General features: G+C 37.0%; 1 protein-coding gene across 4 annotated transcripts in view; it reads right to left on the reverse strand.

The window, feature by feature from the left end:
* TRMT11 (tRNA methyltransferase 11 homolog) overlaps nucleotides 1–23,849 on the reverse strand; it is a 60,003-nt gene extending 36,154 nt beyond the window's left edge. The window contains exons 1-10 of one of the 4 annotated variants that reach the window (XM_053904517.1): nucleotides 23,392–23,849; nucleotides 16,772–16,837; nucleotides 15,150–15,223; nucleotides 13,706–13,787; nucleotides 13,524–13,616; nucleotides 13,164–13,298; nucleotides 12,303–12,459; nucleotides 3,827–3,907; nucleotides 610–774; nucleotides 86–158 (exon numbers count right to left, since the gene is read on the reverse strand). In XM_053904517.1, coding sequence (XP_053760492.1) covers nucleotides 86–158; nucleotides 610–774; nucleotides 3,827–3,907; nucleotides 12,303–12,459; nucleotides 13,164–13,298; nucleotides 13,524–13,616; nucleotides 13,706–13,787; nucleotides 15,150–15,223; nucleotides 16,772–16,837; nucleotides 23,392–23,463 — 998 coding nt within the window. In that variant the 5' untranslated portion in view covers nucleotides 23,464–23,849. Of the gene's footprint in view, nucleotides 1–85; nucleotides 159–609; nucleotides 775–3,826; nucleotides 3,908–12,302; nucleotides 12,460–13,163; nucleotides 13,299–13,523; nucleotides 13,617–13,705; nucleotides 13,788–15,149; nucleotides 15,224–16,771; nucleotides 16,838–23,132 lie in introns of all 4 variants that reach the window. The other 3 variants (XM_053904516.1, XM_053904518.1, XM_053904520.1) reach the window with 3 other exon arrangements.
* Nucleotides 23,850–24,052: the final 203 nt, after the last annotated feature.

The raw sequence follows: 24,052 nt of genomic DNA on the forward strand, positions 1-24,052 counted from the left end.
AATCTTAAGGCTTAAACTATGCTAATTAAAAAGAACAACATGCTCTTTTCAAAATAGTAACCTATTGCATTTAACTGTCACTTACCATTTTTCAATCCCCTTTGGTATTTCCTTCTGAGAACCTGTTCTTCTTGTAGATTCTCTGATACCATATGGGGCTACGTAAAAAACAAGTAATGTGGTCAAAAGTCACCTAATCACCAATGAGGCGCAGATGGACATCATGGGTCTCTAGAGTGACACTCAAGTAACGCATTGCTGCCTATAAAATATTCCAGCCAAGAATACACAACACAAGGAAGATTCTACTTAAAACCGTGGGAGGGCCAGCAAACCAATGTGTTCTTCAAAAATGTCAGTGTCATAAAAAAGAAAGGCTGTGAAAGCGTGACAAACTAAAAGAGGCCTAAAAGAGATTACCAAATGCAATACCTGATACTAGACTGGATATTATTGTCCCAGAGGGAAAAATAAAGAAATACGAAGACAGTAGAGGTAGGGAGAAGACAAGGCTGACATTCTTGTGTGTGTTGATAAGTTTTGTATTTTAAGTGTAAGTGACTTTAAGGAACTAATTCTACTCCTACTTTTGTATAAAAATAAACTTACGATCAGTGATGATTGCATCAAAATATGTGCCCTTCCTCCAGGAAGGTTTAGATGCATCTGAAACCAGGACATCAAGGTAATACTTCTCTAAACCATACTGCCGAAGATTTGCCCTAATGTTTTCATCTGGTCCTCTCCATTTCTGGTTTTTCCTACTAGCCTTTCCTGAAGGGAAAGAAAAAGGAATACAGAAACTAAATCAAATAGAGCATTCTTACTTCTTGTCATTTAGCTAGAAGTAATTTTTAACTCCTTTACACCTATATTTACAATAAAACTTGTTCAAGTTATTAATTTTATTTACATAAACTTATTTTTATTTCCATTTACTACAAAAAATATTTTGAACAGTAAAACATACTTTCTACCTGATCTTGTTCTGTCACGTTTCAAGTGAAACTGCCTTAAAACACTCATTCAATACTTACCAAACTCAAAGCATATACAAGTAAGATACAGAGCTGAAAAGAACATGGTCCTTTTCCTGCAGGAGCAAACAGCCCCATATAGAAATAGTGATGAATCAGATAAATGATAAATGAAGAGAGCTAACTTGGGAAATATGGAGCTTTAGGACCATGGAGAGAGGAAGCAAAATGGAGACATTACAGAAGAAAAGTTAAAATGAGGATTGAAGGAAGAAGTTCAAAGTTCTGGTTTAGGCATCACAAGTGGATGATGACACTGTTGATTAAGATCAGAAAAACCAAGAGGAAAACAAGCTTAAGGGAAAAAATGAGATTTACTTGAGATGTATCAACCTTGCTTATCAGCTACCTATAGATCATTCAGAAAGAGCTATTTAGTGGGTACAGGCCAGAATATATGCACTTAAAGTTAATCCTGTAAGAACGAATGACATTTTTATTGACCTAGGTGGCAGTTATGTGTTTGTTCTATAGTTTTCTATTTTTATACACTCTTCTGCATCTTATCTACTTCACAATAAAAACAAAATTTAAAAATCAAAAGAAGAAGAATGACATGACTCTGAATAACATGCACTGTGATAGGAGAAGTGGTCAAAGAGAGATGCCTGGAGAAAACAACATGTTAATACAGGTCAAAGAAAACTGCAAGGCCTTAAGGAGCCAGAGACAGAACAGTCAAGCAAGTACCACCTGATGAGATCACTGTCTAGGAAACCAAGGGAGGTTTACAAAGGTCAACACTGCCAAATGATGTAGATCTGTGGTCCTACTAAGAGATTTCAGCAGGCACAGAAGTTAGAAAATACTGGGCAGAAGACAGTGAGAGATGAAGAAAAAGAGACAGCAAGTAAATACCACCTTTCAAGATACACTTTGGCAAAAGGAAAAGGAAAATAGTGGCAGCTAGAGGGCTCCTACAGGAATAGAAAAGGTTTTGTATTTTTAAAATAGCAGAAATCTGAGAATATTTCAGAGTATAGAAAGAGATTATAAGCATAAGAAACAAAGGGCCTATTTAACAGCATCTGGGATAAGCTCTGAAAAAATTCAACCTCAATCAGAATTCTATACAAGTAAACTGAAAGGTTATAAATAACTTTAAACATAATTTTCAGGGGCGCCTGGGTGGCTCAGTCGGTTAAGCGTCCGACTTCAGCTCAGGTCACGATCTCATGGTCCGTGAGTTCGAGCCCCGCGTCGGGCTCTGGGCTGATGGCTCAGAGCCTGGAGCCTGCTTCCGATTCTGTGTCTCCCTCTCTCCCCGCCCCTCCCCATTCATGCTCTGTCTCTCTCTGTCTCAAAAATAAATAAAAATGTTAAAAAAAAAAAATTTTTTTTAAATAAAAAAATAAAAATAAAAAAAACATAATTTTCATAAATAAGAATTCTATTAAATTATACAGGACAATCCCCTTAAAGCAAACATATTGCTTCTACTAAAAGCTAACTAGAATAATTCTTAACACTCTGTCTGCTCTAACATATTGCCAAGAATATCTTTTTCTGGATAGCCCATTTAGGTGAACTTAATATAACCAATTTTCCTTATGGTAAATATACTAAATTCCTTATAGTCAAGTTAGGAAAAAACTGTTCATCAAGCACAATATGTCAAATTTTTTAGGGGGGAAAAAAGTATGGTAAATTCTTACCAATACAATAACTTGAGAATAACTGGGTGACAAACAGAAAAAGGGTGTTTAAAAGGCTGACTCTAGATACAATAATTGAATACCAACATGAACAGAATTTCAAAATCATCAGTGAAACTTGACATTTTTAGTACTATTCAGGTAATATGGAAATATTATGGAATATGGAAGTATAGAAATTTTTCCAGTTTGATTCAATTCCACCCAATCACATACATACATTAGCAAAGTGTCTAGATTTCAAAATAATTTCCAAAATTGCCTCAAAAGCAAGCAAATATTTGTCTCAAGTTAACCTCAGTCTAACGCAGAATCTTCTAAGTTACTATCACTTTAACTGTTTCAAAGATATTTTGGTTGGTTATGAAATTAAAATCGATATAGTATTCAAGGACTAGAAATTAATCTAGTATTCACACAATATATGATTACTGAATAAAAAAATGGTGACAATCTTTAAAAAGAAACTGTATGTTTTATTAATATGGACAGGCTGATTAGAAAATGGCTTGTTTTGGGCGCCCGGGTGGGCTCAGTTAGTCAAGCATCTGACTTCGGCCCAGATCATGATCTCATGGCTCATCAGTTCAAGTCCCACATCAGATGAGCTTGAGCCCTGCTTCAGGTGAGCACAAGCCCCGCTTAGGGTGAGCCCTGCTTCTCTCTAGCTCTTCCCTCTCTCTTTCTCTCTCTCTCTCTGCCCCTTGCTCACTTGTGCCCTCTCTCTCTCTCTAAAAAATAAATAAAATGGCTAGTCCCTCTCCAACTTCTTTCCCAACTCTAAAGTTCACAGCCTTGTAGTTTGCCAACTTTTTAGAAATCTCTTACTATAAAACAAAGGGGAAAAAAAATCTCTCTTACTAAAACCATAAATACCTCTGAGGGGAGAGCTCTTCCTTAGCCATCTTTGTGTTACCCAGGAGATCACTTTGTACATACTGGATCACTTCATAAAAAGCAGATAACCAATGAAATCTTACTGTTTGGAAAAATAAGTAAAACTACATTATATCACAACTCTGTATCTTAACACTAAAGATAGATGTATAATACCATATAAACCTGTTTAATTATTATAAAGGCACATTTGGTACAAGAACAAAGACTGTAACACTGTCTAGAACCTCTACTCACCTAGGCCATGAACTGTATTGTAGTCTATGTCTGTCCCACATACATATGCACCAAAATGAGCAGATGCTATCAGAAGGCCACCTGAAAAAATCACACAATTATGGTCTTTTAACCAAAAAGTCCCAGACTGTTGTTCCTTCCCCTATTTAATTTGATCCAGAGTCTTACTGACTAGCTGTAGGCAGAGTACCATAGAGTAACACTGGTCCTGACTATATTTAGCAGGCCTCAGAACTAAAAAAACAAACCCCAAAGCTGTGCTCATTACAATGGTCACAACATAGGGAATTAATGCATGTCCTGGCATCATTACTCTAAATGCACTACTTAGGGAAAATTACTTTTTGATCAAAATAATGTATGTTTAGACATCTTCATCTGACTTTGAGACGTCTATACAAAGCATCTTGATCCTTGCTTACAAATGAGCACAAAAGGCTGCTACATAAAGAGTTGGCAATAAATAAATTCTGACATTTGGGCTCAATTCCCACTGAAATCAGGGTTTCAAATAACTAAAGAGGGCATAATTAATATGTAAGACATTAATCCCTACAAAAATTAAAATGTTAGGACAAGAAATAGTTATTCCTGTAACCAGTGAAGCAATAATCTCTTTTTTTAAACTGTAAAAATGAATTTCTGAATAACTATTATCAAGCATACACAAAAATAATACAACTTTTCTGTTTACTTCGTGCTGTGATCAAAGTTAGAACAAATATCCCAATGCAATTTGACCGGACTAAATAACTTGTTAGCTGTGACCAGCTCACATACAAAGAAAATCCTAATAAAGATTTAAAAATTAAAGGAAGTCTTTAAAAAGTAATAACATTTTTAAATTGTTTAAGAAAAAAGTCACAAAGTTAAATATTTTAATAACTGTACTTCTCATTGAACTTTACTTTTTAATCATCCAACGTAAAATGCTCTTTGTCCTAATAGCTATACTGTAGAAAGGTGTGTCAGTAAAACGGACATCAGAAATATATTCTTAAACTATGCACCAACTCAGATAAGGGAAAATAACTATGTATTTTCCCTTATATCCTTTACAAAGGTCATCTCTAACACGAGGATGGGTAGTGCCTCCAGAGGGTCAAGATCTATAATTGAATGGTGTTCCTTCCATAGCCATTTAAAACACAGTCTGGGAACATGTACTTAAATATACTTTGCTTGTGAAAAATACTGTAACTGACTGCTATTATTGAAGTCCATGAAGAAGAGAAATGAAGGACTAAAAGTACAGCAGAAACCAAAACCTAGGTTCCCTCATACTAACTACCAGAAGCATTTGTGTGAGAGGTAAGCTATGACCTTACTACTCTTGCTCTATAAATGGAACCGTCCATATTTAGGAAAGATACTGTATTGTGATGACTTGGAATTCTCACAAAATCACTTCACCCAAATTATGAGGAATTACTACAATTCTGCCAATTAAGGCAGATACTCACCTAGAAGAACTAGTTGCCAAGGGGAACAGAAAAGCTTTCCTGCGCTTCCTTAAACAGAACCTTATCCATTTGGTTAGAGTGTGTTTTGAGAAGAGCCAATTTAGAGCACACTGCTGGAAGGAGATGGATAATCCGTTAGACGGCATCTGTTAGTTAACTCCGTGCCCTTTAAGCTTTCAAATTTTAAATAAAATCATTATAAATTAGTTTCTCTGAACTGGTCACTGGGTAATCACTGTTAATCATCTAGTTGTTTTCTCAATTAAATTGAAGCTTTTTTTTTTTTTTTTTTTTTTTTTTTTTTGCATTTAGTTCTAGTCCAGTTGGAGTTTCCTTGATGCTTTCTGGTGGAAGGGGTGATAAAGGAGGGGTGAAGTGGTGCGGGAGGAGGTAATATGACTCACCCAATTTCTTACTATGCTATCAAGTGTACAAATACCACAAACTCAGTGTTTTAATATTTGCTTTCTTAAACTGTAACCACTTTAAGGTTAGGACAATATCTTATAGGCAAAAGGACACAATAAGTCGAACTTCTTTATAACACAGAAACTAATGTATGACTTTCATCGTTAGAGATTTAAGTGAAAAGCCTCATAAAAGTGTAGAAATGAGAAACTGGGATTTGGTTTTGCTGAAAGAAAAGGAGAGAAAGAGGAAAAATGAAGTGCAATTATATCTACTTTATCCTTTTTAAAATAGAACTCAAATCACACCAGCTGCCTGAGCAAAAGGATATTGCTGGAAAATAAAAATTTTACTAGGTAAGCTATTCAGTCTACAAAGAAAAGGAAAAGGAGACTACAAAGTGTTGTGGACAAAAATGAGAAGGAAGCAGAGACTCTTCCATAGGTTTATAGGGATCAATTATCTCTTCCCTCCTTTTCTCTTCCCATGACCAGGACAGTCAGTTTCCCAACACCTGGGACCTGTGTCTATCATTCTGCAACGATGAAATTCCAAAAGGAGCTACACCCCTTTCCCTATACTATGGCTTATCTGAAGGTAGAAGCAGCCAAGGAATACTTAATAGTCTCTTGGCTATATTCTCAATTACCATAACAGCTGACTTACTTGAGATGGAGGAGAAAAGGAATCAAAAGTGTATCTATGAAGCTCCATCCTAAAATCACACCACAGCTACCTAGAACAACTGGCAGACACTTGTGCCAATTATTTTCATTACAAAGAATTAGATGTTCGTGATTTTAACTCACTTTCCTTGCCTGTTGTCACAATTGTCAACAGTTGCAAATTATGAGTATCTTGGAAATTAGCCAAAGAAGGGAATAGAAAATGAGCTCATGGCCAAATTGTTTATCATCACCATTCAATACTGGCTATATCTAACATCTTTCACCAAACAGGCATCCATGCTTCTAACAAAATAATAATGTAAAAATAATAACCATTACAGTTCACTGAGTGTCTACATGCATCAGGCAACTTCCTAAGAATTCCATATACATGTATTATCTGACTTAACCTCACAATGTATTACTATTACCATTTTATTAATGATGGAACTGAGGCTCAGACAAGTAAAGAATGCTGCCCAAAGTGACATAATAACTGATAGAGTAAAGATTTAAACTCATCCTATTTGCTTTCTCTATACCATTTAATTTCCTTTGGGGTCAGCACCAATTGAAATGACATATATACTTAGCTTACCAATTAGATTAACAAAATTAAATTTGTTATCAAACAAATTAAGTAAGTAAAGGGGCACACTCAGTTAATGTGACTTGTATACCATTCACAACTCTTATATATCACAGGCAGGCTGGTACCATTATAGTACTCAACATATTCATGCTCATCAATCCTGTAGCTGTGCTCATATTAGAACAACAGGACTTCCTAACTTCCTAACTACTAAGAGGATTGAGCTGGCCAATGATACATACCTTCTCTCTTGGGAAAAAAAATGGAGATACACAACTTTTAAAAAATCTTATTAACGGGCATCTGTGTGGCTCAGTCAGTTAAGCGTCCGACTTTGGCTCAGGTCATGACCTCAGAGTTTTGTGAGTTTGAGCCCTAGAGTGGGCTCTGTGCTGACAGTTCACAGCCTGGAGCCTGCTTTGGACTCTGTGTCTCCCGCTCCCTGCCCCTCCCCCGCTCAAGCTGTCTCTCTCTGTCTCTCTGTCTCTCTGTCTCTCTGTCTCTCTCTCTCTCTCTCTCAAATAAAAAAAATTTTTTTAATCTTATTACAATTAAACTCAACATATTCACTAAAATGAACAAATAGTGTGCTTCTGCAGTTCATACTGTCATCCTAGACAACAACAGCAGACTGTCTCAAAGAAAAAGGAAAGGCATTTAGGCAGGAAAAGATTATGCTCTCCTTTCAGTTTCCCAGAAACCTTCTACTCTGTAACCTTGAGAAAATCACAGGTCATGAGAAGTCAGTGGATAAAGCATTCGGGAATGCAATACATTTTAATTTTGTGCTTTTAAAATGAGAAAAGATTGAATGCACTTGACTTTGTTTTTAAATACTAGAAAAGGAAGCATAAGGATAAAAATATCATCAAATACTTTGTGAAAAACTATGGCCATGGAAGAGGGCACTGGGCTACTATTTCTGCAATCCTTCAGAAGGTACTACCCATCAGTGAGACAAAGGCCCAAGAAAGAGGACAGATGATACTTAGAACTGTGTCTATTCACAGTTATGGATTATCACCAAGCTAAAACTAAAGCACCTAAAACTAAAGCTCGAAATCTATGCTTAGATTACAAACACAAATTACAAAAATATATTTTAGCAGCATTTTTTGCAAAGATCTTCCTCTTTGCAAATTTCCATTAATTGTCCTATGTAAATAGTCACATGACCAAGATATCCTAACCACTCTAAGGAGCTGCTCTAAAGCAGCTTAAATTAGAGGCAGGTCTCCTTGCCTCTTAACAACACTGAAGGTAATCAATATTTTGATTGCTGTGGCAGTTAGCATTTCATTATACACCCAACCTCATATACATCAAGGGAAAGGAAAGAAATTTTACGTACATTAGGAACTCTGTAAACTTTATGGTGTTGTCTACATATTGTATACATATTAAGTATTATGTACATGTATGTATCTCAAAGACTTCTCAGTTCACAGGAAAAGTTGTTAAAGTTCAAGAACAAATTAAGGATTAATAAAGGGTTTAACATTTGGAAAAAGAAATTGGATCCATTCCTCATAGTATACAAGAAAAATTCCAAATAAACCAGAGATTTAAAAGAAAAAAATTAAAACTATAAAAGCACGAAAAGAAAAACATAGCTAGATTCCTCTATATAACTTAGATGCAGGGAAAACTTTTGAATGGCAAAAAAGCAATTACTTGCAAAGTTAAATGGCAAATGGAAATAATATATTTAATTTTGTATGTGTGTACATATATATGTATATATTTAATAATTTATACATTTTATATACATATGGAGAACAGGGGTAAAAAAGGAGGGTGCCTAAGTGGCTCAGTCAGTTGAGAGACTCTTGATTTTGACTCAGGTCATGATCCCATGGTGGTGAGATGGTGACCCCCTTGCCTTGGGCTCTGCGCTGGGTGTGGAGCCCCTTGGGATTCCCTCTCTCCCTCTTCCTCTGCCCCTCCCCCACTCGTGCCTGCACACCCTCTCTCCCTCTCTCAAAAAGAAAAAAAGAGAAAACAAACAAACAAACAAACAAAAACAAAAAACAAAACAACAGGAAAGAAGAGGGAGGGCTAATGTCCCTAACATACAAAATACTTTCAAAAATAAAGAACAAAATGTCTACATAAAAATGGACAAAAGAGAGGAAAGATAATTCAAAAAAAGTTAAAAAAGTGGCCCCTAAAAAATCAAAGATTATTAAACTTCACTCATAAGAGAAATACAAAATAACACTACATCGAGATAACATTTTCATCCAACCGACTGGCAACACCTGAAAACCTGGAAAATGAACTGTGCTGGTGAGGCTGTGGGAGAACAGGGACTCTCATGTGCTGTTGGCAAGAATATAAAATGGCACAATGGAGAGGAATTTGGCAGCATTTAACAAAACTACACACGCATACATTCGTCAACCCAGCAATCCTACTTTTAAGAATTTACCCTAGAGCCACATCTCCAACATTATGCGAGTATATATTCAAAAGATTATTCATTGCAGGCATTATTTATAACTATAAAACACTGGACACTCCCCATGTCCAAGTATAGGAGACCATTTGAATAAATTATAGTATGTACACCCATGGAGTACAACTATAAAAAAGAATGAAGACAATCTCTGTGAATTAACAGAAAGTGATTTCCAGGAAATACTATTAAGTGAAAAAAAGCAAAGTTGTGTAAGAAAAAAAGTAGAAATAAAATGTACATATATCTGCTTATCCTTAAAAAAAAAAAAATGGAGAATCAACTAAAAAAGAAGTTGGTTATCTACAAGGGATTGGGCGGGGAGGAGGGTGGAAGAGATAAGGAGGGGAGTGACATCTGAGTACACCTCCTGTATAGTTGACTTTTGGAAGCAAATTGAGCTTCTACATATTTAAAAAATAAATCAACAAGAATGGAAGGAGGTAAAAATCTAAAACTGAGGGCAAACAGAAAAAATGAACTCCGAACTGATTTGTAAATGAAGGGGAAAAAGAAGCACCATATTTGACTTTACTGACAGTTAGGTGAGGTAGAGAACTGAATACATACCCCAAAAACGTATCATTTTGATAGGGTTTTGTATTGTTTTGCTTTGCTTTTAGAGGTATGGACCAAGCAATTTTGAAACTATTTTAGATGCATGATAGGAATGAGCAAAAGAATAAACCTGTGCATGGTGAGCAGAAACACGATTCTCACTGAAGAAGAAGGCACATGTAAAAATGGAATAGGGATAGGCAAGAAAGAAATCTGTCAGCATAGACCAGAATTTGCAGTGTACATGAACATGTAGGAACATGTATCTGCATACACATTTATACACATAATGTGCTCATACACACACAAGTGTCCTAGCTTCCCGGCTGAAAGAGTTGAGAAACAAAGATGTCTAGCACCCAGACCTTAGTGGTCTCTAATCCCATTTTCACTAAAAGAAACAATGGTTTCTTAGAGAAATGACTGATTCCAGGATTTGGGCAGGTAAAAAGATAAGCCAGAAAGTAAGAAAGTGCTCAAAAATAAAAGAAGATAGAAACGTGTCACAAAGATCCAGTGCAAAAGGGCTCTCACTTGGCAAATGTGGGACAATTTGAGCAACAAAATAAGTAATAAGAAGAGAAGAAAGGGCTCTTGCTTATAATAAAATGAGTGTTAAAGGGTTATTGTGGGGGGAATGCTGTTATTGGAAATCATCCCTTTGTAACCATCAAAGTTAAGACTGGTTCAGGCAAGAATCATCAATGAGTGCTAAACCTGACAACCTGACAGGGGTGAGGGTAATTTAGATGTGGAATACAATATTTATGTGGTTTTAACGTGTCTCCCTGAAAAAACATAAAAAGAAAACAAATAATAAAGCAAAATGAGGCCAAGTGTTAATAATAGTTTAATCTGGGTCAAGTATATGCCAGTGGTCTCTGTTATATTTTTATTCTTAGATCTTTACTATAAGTTTGGTATTATTTCCAACAAGAGTTTAACAAAAAAGTGGGGAGAGGGAGCGCCTGGGTGGCTCAGTCAGTTAAGCGTCCGACTCATGATTTCAGCTCAGGTCATGATCTCACAGTCATGGGTTCAAGCCCCGCATGGGGCTCTGCGCTGACAACATGGAGCCTGGAACCTGGTTGGAATTCTCCACCCCCCCCCCCATCTCTCTTCCTCCCTCCCTCCTCTCCCTCCCATGTGCTTGCTCTCTCTTTCTCTCTCAAAATAAAATAAACTTAAACAAAAAGTGGGGGGAGGCACTTAGGATAATGAAGAAAGAATCAAACAGGTAATATGTTCGATGTGGGATATATGGAGACACTGGAGGAGTGGGGAAGAGAGACTCACTAGCAGATTAATTCAACAACAAACACAGAAAATCATTCCAAGTTGGAAATCTCTTGACTTTGATACTATTTCTTCCTAATCACATGTGGAGACATTCTTCAATTAGTTTATGGTATAATAGTTGGCCGACAGATCCTAATACAGATAGGATAGCAGTCAAGGGCATGAGCTTTGGAGTTAGACTGCTTAAGTTTGAATCTCATGAAATTTATACACTGTATAACCTTAGCTAAGTCACATAACCTCTCCCTGTGCCATAATCTCCTCAGGAAGATTTTTTCTTTCTAATTCAACAATGTTAGCTATTGCATCAACACTGCTTCCCAAGTTTCTGATGAGGAAAGACAGCTACAGGGAGAAACTCCAACCACAAATATAATTTGTTCCTACATAATCTGAATTACAATGAATTTAGCCAGACAAACCTAAATGCTAGTATCCCCTAGGCATGAATAAGACCCAGCAAAACACGGGGTGAAGCAGGAAAATCTAATCAAGTGTGTACAGAAAACCCAGATTGCAGCCTCAGCAGCCAGGCTCTAGCCCATTGGTAATTAGTCACTTTTCTTACTTTCACACTTACTTATAGACCTCTACAAACCAAACCAAAGATAAGACACATTACCCATTTTTTTCCATGTAAATATATGGTTATCAATTTTAAATGATGAACACATTTTTTTGTCTTGTCACTCAAGTCTTTTTTCCACCCAAGAGTTCTCCTACTTAAATAAACTATATAGCTGCAAAACACTTCCACAGTGCATGGTATTGCAGTGGACAGTATGCTTCTCCACCTAGTGGCTTACCTGGGGAAAAAGTTCACAAAATTGTATCAGCATTATCTTTGAAGTGGTGAAAGTGTTACATACAGGGCTATTACACAAATATGTGGTTGTCTCTTAGCCACTGTCTTATGATAATTATGATTATTGTCCAAATGTACTAATCTTTTAGCAAAAATATTACTATGACCTTGACTAATATAGACAAGTAACATCTATGCACTATTTTAACAGTTAAATAAAAATACCTGTTCCAACAAACGGATCAAAGACAATATCATTTTCTTTCACTTTTCCATGGTTGGCCATAATAAATGATAAACCAGCATCCATGCTTGTATTTCCAATAAAGTGTCTCTTTTTAACACTGTATGACTCAATAAGCTCTCTCTGTCCATCTGCAATCTAGATCAGAGATTCTTCAAATTAGTGTAACTGCATAACAGAGTTAAGATCATTATTCACAATAAAACCACAGGATCTGAATGATAAGAACTTCTTTCCACTTACCATTGCTCTAAACTTGTTCCTTTAAAAACTGTAATTGAAGTGATTATGGACAATTACCTTGTATTTTTTAATGGTTGCAAATGACTTTGACTTTTCAAACTAAATTTGCATTGAATTTGAACGCAATAAATCCAGGGGTTGGTGGTGAATAAACTTTAGCCACCTCTTTTTTTTCTGCTAAATAACAATATTCTGTAACATAAGGCTCAGCTTCCATTACCCACTTACAGCCTTAGGGGAAGTGGGCAGAACTGCTCTGCAGTAATCTCATTTCTTTTCAGCAGGCAAGCTCAAATTCGAGAGCTCCACAAAGGAGATCCCTCAGCTATCACAGCACTCTGCCTTCTCTCTGCTTAAAAAGCAATTCAGACTTTCAGACAAGTCTTACATTATTTTTCCCCCCATATACCACCTCCTACCTAGACCCTGTATCTAACAAGCCTCTTGCACTTCACAGGAATCTCTGAAAAAACAAACAGAACACATAACCACATATTTCCCACTGATTTTAATTCACACAGTAGTTCTGAGCCTTCGAAGGTCTAACATTAAGCTTTTAAAGAAACGATCTGAAATAGGTAACAAGAACACCTGCTTACCCATCTACCAAAATAAATATTATGTGGATTCTCAGGGATGCAGTTTGGATCCAAGCCATAATCCTCCAATATAGAGAATATATGCTGTGGCTTCTTTAAATTCACTTTTCCTTCAAATGGCAGAAATTCAAGTGCCTAAAAAATAAAAGTAATTCTCATGTCTCATTAGAATAGTAAAGGAAAAATAGTGCTTACAGAATAATACCTATCTTGTAAGTTTGATATCAGCATTAAGACAAAACATGAAAATGACCTAGCACACAGTGTACTACAAAACAAGCACTTAGCAGAGCTGAGTACTATCACCTATCAACAGCAGCCAGACTACATTTGATTTTGATTTTAGCTAAATTCACTTACATCTATTCGTTTGACTTTTTCTTCTTGTGACAATGTTTTATTAAATGTGTGAATCTTTATTTTATATGTAGAATCTGAATGTAGGAATGGAACCTAAAATAAAAGCAGATAAATTCTTTTAAGTTTAGTAGTTCTACAGTATATGTAAATATACCTATATAAAACCACATTTCACTACGCACCATCTTCTCCGCAGGGTAGTTTTTAAGAGAACTATACAGCTCCTCTGGAGATTTTCCATGACCCCATAGTTCAAATATGGACCTAGGAAATAAATGATTAGTACTAAATTCAGTAAAGAAATCAGCTCGTGCAGTAATATATAACAAATACTTCCCTAGTTCATTATGCTTGCTCCACTAATACAATACAGTAATACTATTACCTGTATTTTCTAAGCTAGAAATAATGTGTCCTAAAAATCAACATAGCTTTAGTTCAAATTACACAGAAAAGTTTCACTTTGCACAGAAGGAGGGAAATTTAACATGAGTCAAGATTTTTCCAGGTTTTCATCATTGTATTCTTATACTAGAATACAAATCATGCAGTAACATCATTTATTTTAGTGAAACAGGTAAAAAGGTGCAGTAAATCCAATTTTCCCAAAGTCTTCTCCATAAGACAAAAAGAAAAAAGACCAGCTAAAATGTTACTATTAATAATACTTAGCTAATACTAACATTTAGTAACTAGTAGTTACTCTCCTAACGATTACAAAAAGCAAATTACTATATTAAAAAAAAAAAAATCCAGGGCACCTCGGTGGCTGTCTGACTTTGTCTCAGGTCATGATCTCACGGTTTGTGGGTTCAAGCCCTGCATCAAGCTCTGTGCTGACAGCTCGGAGACTGGAGCCTACTTTGGATTCTGTGTCTCCCTCTCTCTGTACCCCTCCCCTTCTTGCGCTCTGTGTCTGTCTATCAAAAATTAATACACGTTCAAAAAAAATTTTTTTTAATCCTAAAGCTTCCACCAATTTCCAGGAACATTTAGACAATTACAAGCAAATTTCATACAAACATTGCAAGCAAGAATTCATTGTAATGGAACTGCATTCTACATAGTAGCACAGTTTTGTGCATCTAAATTCAAACTACTTTGTAACTGTAATTAATGCTGCCATTAGGATTGAGAATATTATCCTTTGAAAACGAACTCTTCCTTTCCTTTCCACACAAGAGATGATAGTCAGGATTCTGCTAACAAATAAAATATCAAAACATATTTTATGGCAGTCCTCACTTTTTGTCATTTCAACTTGAATCAGCTCACCCAACTAAAAGCCATCTAGATTTTGTATACTTTGGTTATAATTAAGTGTGGCATTTATCCTCTAAAATAACAGCATTTACATCTTATACCATATTCCTGTTTATACAGAAGTTTAAAAACATTATCCCAAAATAATTATTTATGCATTCCACCACTAAGATTCCCCCACCCTGCTTCAGCAGAGAACTCCCTGTTCTACCACCACCATCCAGTGGCAAATTCATGTAACTGCAAGCTACAGTGAGCTCCCCACAACTAACCCCTTCTATTCTCTGCCACTAGAGCAAAAAAGGACAGAGTAGTGTAAGTATGGTGTACAACCTGCAGGAAAACATTATAAGTTTCTCTTACTTGGCACACACTGTCCGTTTCATTAAGTTTCTGGCAATATCTTCAGAGGGAATGCTAAGAATCCAAAAAGGAGACTGAAAAAAAATAACAATATATACAACTTACTTGTAACTGGTTTTATGGCCTCATATGCTTCTATTCAAGAAGTCAATAAGGAGAGATTCCTATCTGCAACTTCTATGTAAGAATACCTGATCTGACTCTAACCAAAATAAAAATTGCTCCAATAGTAAAAAAGTGAATTATTTTAACAGGTAATTTGTTAGGATACTAAACTACAGCATCAGAACATTTTTATAAATGACTACAAATGCAAAGGTCAGCAAATACACAGCTAAGATTAATTCTGTATTTGTTCTCTTATGTATTTTGACCAAAATAATTAATGCAAAGGATGCATATTTTACCCCAAACTATAATCTCAGAATTTTTTTATTATTATCATTCCTTATAATGCAGCTATTTTATTTTTAACTTCTAAGTAATGTATTTCTTGAATGATCCCTCTCTTTTAGGTAGTTGTGGGCATCTGAGTGGATAGATGAGGAACTCTGAAATAACTATGATGGAAAATCATAGGGTATGTTATTAAATTATCATTATTTACTATTTTATCTAAGGAAAACAGTTCCAGGTGCCCCAGGAGGGTTTACCAATCCCCTGTCTCAACCCTCAAGATTAAGGCACTTTTTATCTCCACCCAAATAACACCTTGCCAGAACACATAAACACAAAGCAGCCTCCTGACCTCAGTTCAACACTTTCACCCAATTATATCCACAATCTCCCTCTTTTCCGCCTCCCTCAATACACGAAAGTCAATCAGGAGTAAAGTCCAACTGTAGCCGACTTTCAACTAAGTTCTCTCATTTTTTGGAAGAAATCCTCCCTTCCATACCCTGTCTTTCTTCTTCCAATATTTATACTAGTCTACAGAAAAATTTCAATGGAAATATTATATAACCCTGTTAGTGATGAAGGCTACATAGCAATATGTGCCTATTAATAATAATATTATATGTTAATAATTAATATTAATAATATCAAGTGAAAAAGAGACTTCAGAAGTTCACAGTATTGGAACTGAAGGGGAAAAAGCATATGAAAAGAGACTGGAAGGTAGTACCCTCAAATTATAAGTCATGTGAAAGAAGAATTGTCAATGACTTTTTTCTATTTTCCAAACTTCTCTAATACACTGATAAACTATCAAATACAAAATACAAATCTCATCAATTCACATTCTCATAAATGCACAATTTTAAATTTTTAAATAATTCTCAATATGAGTCTGAAATTCCACTAAATTCTAAATTCTAATCATACCTCATCAACGGAAAACAGCCCTTTTTTTTCATTTAAGGGACAGATACCCATTATGGTACAGATGCTGAGCTAAAAAAACTAGTAAACTAAATGAATATTGAAAATAAACTTGAATGACTTTCCAAAACCACAACTTTTTTCCCCAAAAATATGCTTTTTATTTAATTTCCCCTAGAAACAGATACAAGCAACTATACAGATATAAATTTAAGATTTGCAGTTTTTCTCTTCAAATACAAGATTCTACTTATAAATATGTTGTACATGGTCTAATGAAAAATATAAATTCAACTTACCTTTCCATAAGTTTCCTGATTACTGGTGAACTGACCTCCAAAAAGTGAAAGCAAAGACTTTATTTCCTATATTGAAAATATTATAGAAAGAACACATTTTAACACAGGGAACTCAAAGCCTATTAACAGATATAGGTATAATTAGATCTTTTTAAAGAGTGGGTTGGTGATCTACCCGAAGCATTTAAGTGTCAACACCAGACAAATTACAACTCTAAGCTCTGAAAAAATTTTACAGCCACACCATGGTAAATAATTTCTGAGAAATTTTAGACAAGAGGATTGCCAAAAGACTTGGTCAGAAAATGCCTGATTTTAGAAAATACTGGATGACAAAAACTACAGATTAGCAAATCTGACAACTGATCAATAAAATGAATTAGTAAACAAATGAGTTGAGGATTTTCAGACAAGAAATAAGTGATTAACCAGGAAGCATCACTGTGGATTCATTAAACAGAAGTTAATAGCAAGTGAACTTCCTCTTCTCTCTGGATAAAGTTATAGAACTAGAAAGAGAACACAGTAGCTACTTTAAAAACATCGGGAATGCAAAGCTGAAATCTGTTCAGATAGTATGTATATTCCATGAAGCAATCACTTTGTATTGTTAAATACAAGAGGACTATACACAGTTTACAATTTGTACTGCTAACAAATTTACTCTCCTCAAATAACATAAAGCAGGTAGAATCCCACTGGTCTCTGTAGGTCTTATGGAGGTAACCTAATTAGAGATGTGTCCCCTCTGCTGGGTGCCTACAGTCCCCTTTCATCCCAACTATAAGGTGCCTTGATCACCAAGCTCATCATGAGCCACAGCCACCATGAGACAATATACCTAGACCACCTACATCCTCTACTTCAAGACCAAAAAGAATGGAAGGTTTCAGCAACTCATGCCTTTTCTGTTTTTCCTTTTGTCTATGAAATAAATCTTTTTTTTTTAATTCCTGGTAGTAGAAGGAGCTAAATTCAATTGAATTATATGGAGAGACTAAGAACTAGCATAGTCTATCAGTAAATCATTGAAAGTAACCCAAAAGTCATTTTGCAACATGGGTGATACACATTTAAATAGGAGGTATCACTGGACTTGGGAGTCAGATGGCACCACAATTTTATTTTCAGTTCTTCCAAATAGGGACCATGTGGTTTTATACAAGACACTTCAGTCCTCCAACTCTTAGTTTTCTCACGTGTAAAATGGGAATCATAGCTACCTCATAAAATAAGGAGTTCTGGGCAACAGGCGCACAGAAACGAGGGTGTTAGTAAAGGAATCAAGATGATGATGACCACAACACTAAAGTCCAGTACCTCAAGAAATCAAGCAAGACTGACAGTTATAATTCTTAAAAGAAAAAAAAAAAAAAAAATGAAGTTCCAGATTGAGTTACTTTGGTCTAGAATGATTACTGTTCATTCTATATTAAATCATATTGTGAGGTCAGCTTTACATTTTTTTTTAATGTTTATTTTTGAGAGAGAGAGCGAGAAAGAGGGAGACACACAATCCAAAGCAGGCTCTAGGCTCAGAGCTGTCAGCACAGAGCCCAACGTGGGGCTCAAACTCAGACTGCAAAATCATGACCTAAGCTGAAATCAGACGCTCAACTGACTGAGCCACCCAAGCACCCCAAGATCAGCTTTACGTTTAAAACATCAAAATTTGCTGCTCCTGAGATATCTTGTTAAAAATTAGTAACAGGCTGGGGTGCTTGGGGTGGCTCAGTCAGTTAAGCGGTGTGAGATCACGCCCTGACTGGGGACTCTCTGTGCAGAGCCTGTTTAAGGTTCTTCCCCTCTTTTTTCCTCTGCCCTCCCCTGCTTGTGTGTGCACTCTCTCAAAAAAGAAAAATAAATAAAAATTAAAATTAAAATTAAAAAAATTAAAAATAAATAAAAATAAAATAAAATAAAATAAAAAAGTAACAGGCCAAAAACCCACAAAGGTTTTAAAAAACACTTAAAATTCCTACTTTGGAAAAAAAAAAGTGAAGGATTATTGAAGTTTAGGGCATAGCATTAGCTCTACTACCTAAAACTTAAGCAATGACTTAAAAACGAGATATGATGACCCAAGTTTCAAATTTATGAGCAAAAACTGTATTAAACTACTCAATCCATTTGGAAAAAGCAAAACACAAAATCTTTACTCTTCTTATGGCAAATTGACTTTTCTAGTTGGGAATTTTTCTCCATTAGGAACAAAAGAATTTATATCAGATATAAAAATACAGCCTGATCTGGGGCATGCCTGATGCATTAATTCATACGAGATTTTCAGTTCTTTTAGTCACTCACTTTTTCATACACTTAGTTTGTTTCAGAGCCAGCAATAAAACCCAGATGTCTCCTTTTAGTACAATAAGGCAGGCGCCAACTAAAATTGGCCCTGATTAACTCTACAAAGGTAAAACCGGACCACACGTACATTCCTAATCTCTCATTTTAAATCATAAAGGCAGCTACTCATTGCAGCTTTCCTGCTTAGCAGTTCTCATACAGTAGACTGACTCAAAAGTGTTGACAGACCTTCTGATTCCCTTCCCCAAAAGGATCCTTTCACTGAATTCAATACTTACTGAAAAACTAACATGTGCAAGGCACTAAGCTATGTAAAGATAAACACACATTTTATCCTCAGAGAGCTTACAGTCTAGTAGAACAAAACATTCAACCTAGTAACTGAAATGTAAGGTGTAAAACAGTGAGTGCTCAAAAAGGTATTATATCAGAGTTCAAGAGAGAAAAGATTACTTCAGTTTTAGAAGTTTTCACGGAAACTGACTTAAGCCCGTAATACAGGGAGAATCGGTATAAATGAAAGAGGACTTCCACTTCCACTGATGGCAAACTAGGTAATTCAGATTAAGCCTTCTGAGAACTAGAGAAACCTGGCATCTGTTTGCAGGCATAGAGACATTATAAGAATTACCAAACCAAACTTCAGGAGAAGCCAAAAATCCCAAGGTGCAGCCACTTGCTTCCTGGGGCATTTATCAATTCCAAAAGCAGCTGTGAGGGTGGAAAGTGTTTTTGACAGCTTAATGGAGCTACAGAAACAGAAGAATATTGGGCCGTCCATGGAGAAGAAAGATGGCTTGATAAACCAATCAGTCTGGACTGAGATCCCCAAAAGCTACATACCAGAGGAGCATGTGTGAATCAGAACAGAAACAAAACTTACCACCAGAAAATGAGTTCAAGTCACTCTAGATCATTAATGTTCCTATATTTAAGAGGATTTACATCATCCCAATCTTCATGTTATTTCTTCAAATAACTTTACAAAGACATCTAGCATATATTTAAAAATAAGCCAGCATCCATATGAAAAAGAACCAAGAGAAACAATACACAAAGATAGCATACCCACAGGACTCCTTTTATCATATTTAACTATGCTTTCTATATTGAAAGGGATAAAAGACATAATTAAGAATTTTATTAAAGGACAAAAACCCATTAAGGAAATTGCGAATTTGAAAAAGAAACAAGTAAAAAAATAAACCTAAAATAGACTAAATACGTGGGTCAATCTCAATGAATATTGACTACGTAAAATCAATAATAGATTGAACACTGAAATAGGAAAGGGCCACCAGACAAAAGGCAGCACAGACCAAAGCACAAAACTGAGGGCATCATTCAGGGAATGATAGGGATTCACTTCAGGTCTCACTGTGGTGGGGAGCTGGAGAAGTGGGAAGGAGGGGACGTGGGGAGAGACAGAGAAAAGAACCATGCAATGGTAGGCTAATGCCAGACTAAGAAGTTTCAGCCCTGGGACAATGAAAATGTAAAACAGAACTGAGCTTTTTGGGAGATTAAATTGGCACTACGGTAAGACAATGACTAAGAATAATTTAAGAGAAAGAAAAGAGGTAAAATGTGCAAGTACTGGGGATGCTGTTAAGACTGCAGCCTAGCCACCCATTCGCACTGTACTGCCTGCCTATGGAGCACGCACCCTCTTTGGCCTCTATTTCCACTTCAGTATCCTCTAAGTGATATCCTCTCTCTGGTACTCCAGAATTCTCTAAAACACCAATGATTACTGGTCCCTTACTGGTTTTAAAAAGAAAAAAAAAAAAATGTCATTTCCTGCCTTAAAAAAGAATCAATGGCTCCCCATTAAATCTAAAATAAGATCCAAATCCCTTGTAATAGTTTCAAAACACTCCAAAATCTGGATCCTACCCATCTCTCCAGCCTCACTGCCCATTACTTCATCCCCACTCCCCACACACCCCACACCACCAGCATAATGAATTCCCTCCGTGCCTTTACACCTGCTTTTGTGTCTTACTGAAGTGGGCTTTCTAGTCCTCTTTACCAACAATTCTTTATTAATTAATATCTATTAAAATATTACTTCCTCCATGAAGCTCTACGCCCTGCACCCCTATCTTGCCAATGCACAAGCCCAGCAAAACATCAATCCTGAATCAATGCCACAGTCTCCTTCATAATTCCTAAGGCCAGTGAATTGAGCACAACTGAAGAAAATCAGAGACTCTCAGGCACAATTATAAACACATGATCTTCACCCTCAGCTGGATTTTCAGCATTTGCTCTAACAACTGTGTTCGCAATTTTTTAACCGATCAGCTCCCTATTTTGCTCTCAATGACTTTTAAATTAAACTATTTTTCTCAACTTCTCCCTCAACTGCTTGGTCCCTAATCTCTCAAGAAATAATCCTGACTCATTCATTACCTAGAAAGCAGACCTTCTGGCAGCCACCCCACATCCAAACTAACTCTCCTTTGTAAGCTGTCTCCTTCTAGTGAAAGGCCAACACCCCCCACTGTGTCTTTATAGCCATTCTCCCCTTCTCTTCACACTACAAACTTTGCTTGACCCTAGGCCTCCCTCAAATTGTTAACCAATCTCTTACTTTCCCTTCTTACGCTCTAGACTGCTCTGGAGCAGTCTATCTCTCCTTTTTTCTCAGCGACCATTAAACCAAGCAATCTAGCTTACCCTCCTAAAATTCTACACAACAGCTTTAGCAAAATTCCTAAAAATTTACCCTCCTGATTTCTGTGCCCTCACAGTCTTCCTATTCTGATACTTGCCTATCCTCTTCATGACCTCCTTTTCTCACTTCCCCTCCATATCAGTGCTTCCAAGCACCTCCATTTGGCCCATCACTCTTTCGACACTGTGCTTTCTCTAAATAATTTCACTTTCCCTCCTAGTATTCATTTACTACCAGTATTCATATGCAGAAGCCTCCCAAACATTTATTACCAGTATATTGTACTCTGTGCCTACTCATATATTCACTGCCCAATCATCTCCACTTATTACACAAACGCATCAAATTTGGCATAACCAATATTTAAATCTTTTATCTGCCTATGCTCTACATTTTAAATGGAGAAGCTCTTATAGGCACCCCAGGAGTCATTCTTAATTGGCCCCTGTTCCCCCCTCTCCCCATATTCAATCATCAAGTCCTGATGATTTCATCACCTAAATATTTTCTCGGTCTATCCCATCCTCTTAGCCCCTGCCAGTTCAGGCCTCCTTGATCTATTAATAAAACTATGTCAACAGACTCATAACTGGTCTCTGATTCTAGACTCAAATTCCTCTTAAATCTGTCCTCATTATTGCCGCCAAAGTGATTTTTAAGGAAAAATCTATTGTCACTTCCTAGCTTAAAAATTTTCAGTAAATTTCCCTTACAAGCTAAATACATTTTCTCTTCCCTTCCAGGGTTTTCAAGGCTTTGCATTTTCTGGCCCCTATTTGCCTCTCCTGCTCTCTTCTTGTCAGTCTCGGCTACATATTTCATAATCCAGTAATAATAAATTGTAATCCTAATTTACTTACTTCTCTGCTTGGCCTGGCTAACTCATATTCATACTTTAGTTACTTTCAAGTGTCAAATGTAAGCGATCTTAAAGACCAACATCCTCCACTCCACAGGTGGATTAGATTCCCCTTCTATGCTCCCATACTTCCCTAAGCATCTATCAGTGCACTTACAAATGTTATTTCATAATATGTTTTCACATCTGTTCAGCCCTTAACCTAAACAGTAAGCTCCGTGAAGACAGAAATAGTCCTTTTCATCTTTATATCCCCAGCGTCCAGCACGTGCAATTACAAGTACTCGGAAAATGTTTCTTGAATGAATAAAACACTTTTTCCAACTTCTCCATTATCTAACTCCTACCACCTACTACCACCATCAGCCATCCCACCCTGCCACACGGGCTCTGACCTACATATTTGCCACTTAAAACACCGCCCTGAGCATTTCTATTGGCTGTCTCTATTCTCCGCTAGACGAAGAGCTCCCGAAGCAAGAGGACCGGTCATATTCACCTAACTCCAATACCTGGCGCATGGGTAGAAGAATGAATGAAAATATTTGGCAAGGCTGAGAGAGTGCGTCTTGGACTTCTTTCTCACACATCCTCCGCCAAGCTCAGATTCTTCCTAGGGACCGAGGGACTGGGGACCCGTGATATCCCCGACAAGCACACACCCCCGGGTCCCTGCTTGCTCAGGCTGGGACGATCGCCGCCGCCCGCACACCAACCCCCACCGTGCCGTCCTCTCCCGTCCTTAAGTTGTGGAGGTCGCTGCGGGCTCACCGGCAGGCGGAACTCCAGGTGCTCTTGAGCCATGAGCAGCAGATATCTATTCAGGGAGCACGACAGCGCCATTGCAGCCGTCCCAGGTGCGCCTGCGCGGCTCGCGCAGTTTCCCACCTTTACTCCTCCCCCTTCTCACAAAGCCTTTTCCGCTGAGGCGGAGCCTGAAGGACCGGAAGCGGAACCTGGGAGAGGTGGGCGCTGTCCCTGGGTTCCCGCATGGGTACTTTGAGCTTGGCAGCGGCTGGAGGAGCAATGTCCGCTTGCAAGGTGCTTTCTGGTTGAGTGCCGGAGGACGAGTAGCTGGTGTGATGGGCCGTGTTGTGCTCAGGAGCAGGTTGTGATAACACAAGTAGTTTCCATTGATCCTCCCACCAGGAGCGAACTTTCAACCTTCTCTACAACAATTCCAATCCTCGTTCTTCAAAACTGGACTGGAATTTCACCTTATTACTTCAGACTTCTCCAACCACTACAAGATTGGACGACCTGGACCACTCGTCTAACGTGCAGTATACTTTTTGTATTTTTTCAGTAACTTCTAAAGGATACATAGCATCTGCGCCAACTACAATAAGCTCTTGACCTAGACCATCTTTTATGGTTCATTCTGTACCTCCCCAGAAAACACAATGTCATCCTCAGAGGAAGTACTCAATAA

Source organism: Panthera pardus, unplaced genomic scaffold (assembly GCF_024362965.1).
Source record: "Panthera pardus isolate Hobbes unplaced genomic scaffold, ASM2436296v1 HiC_scaffold_17, whole genome shotgun sequence".
NCBI lineage: Eukaryota > Metazoa > Chordata > Mammalia > Carnivora > Felidae > Panthera > Panthera pardus.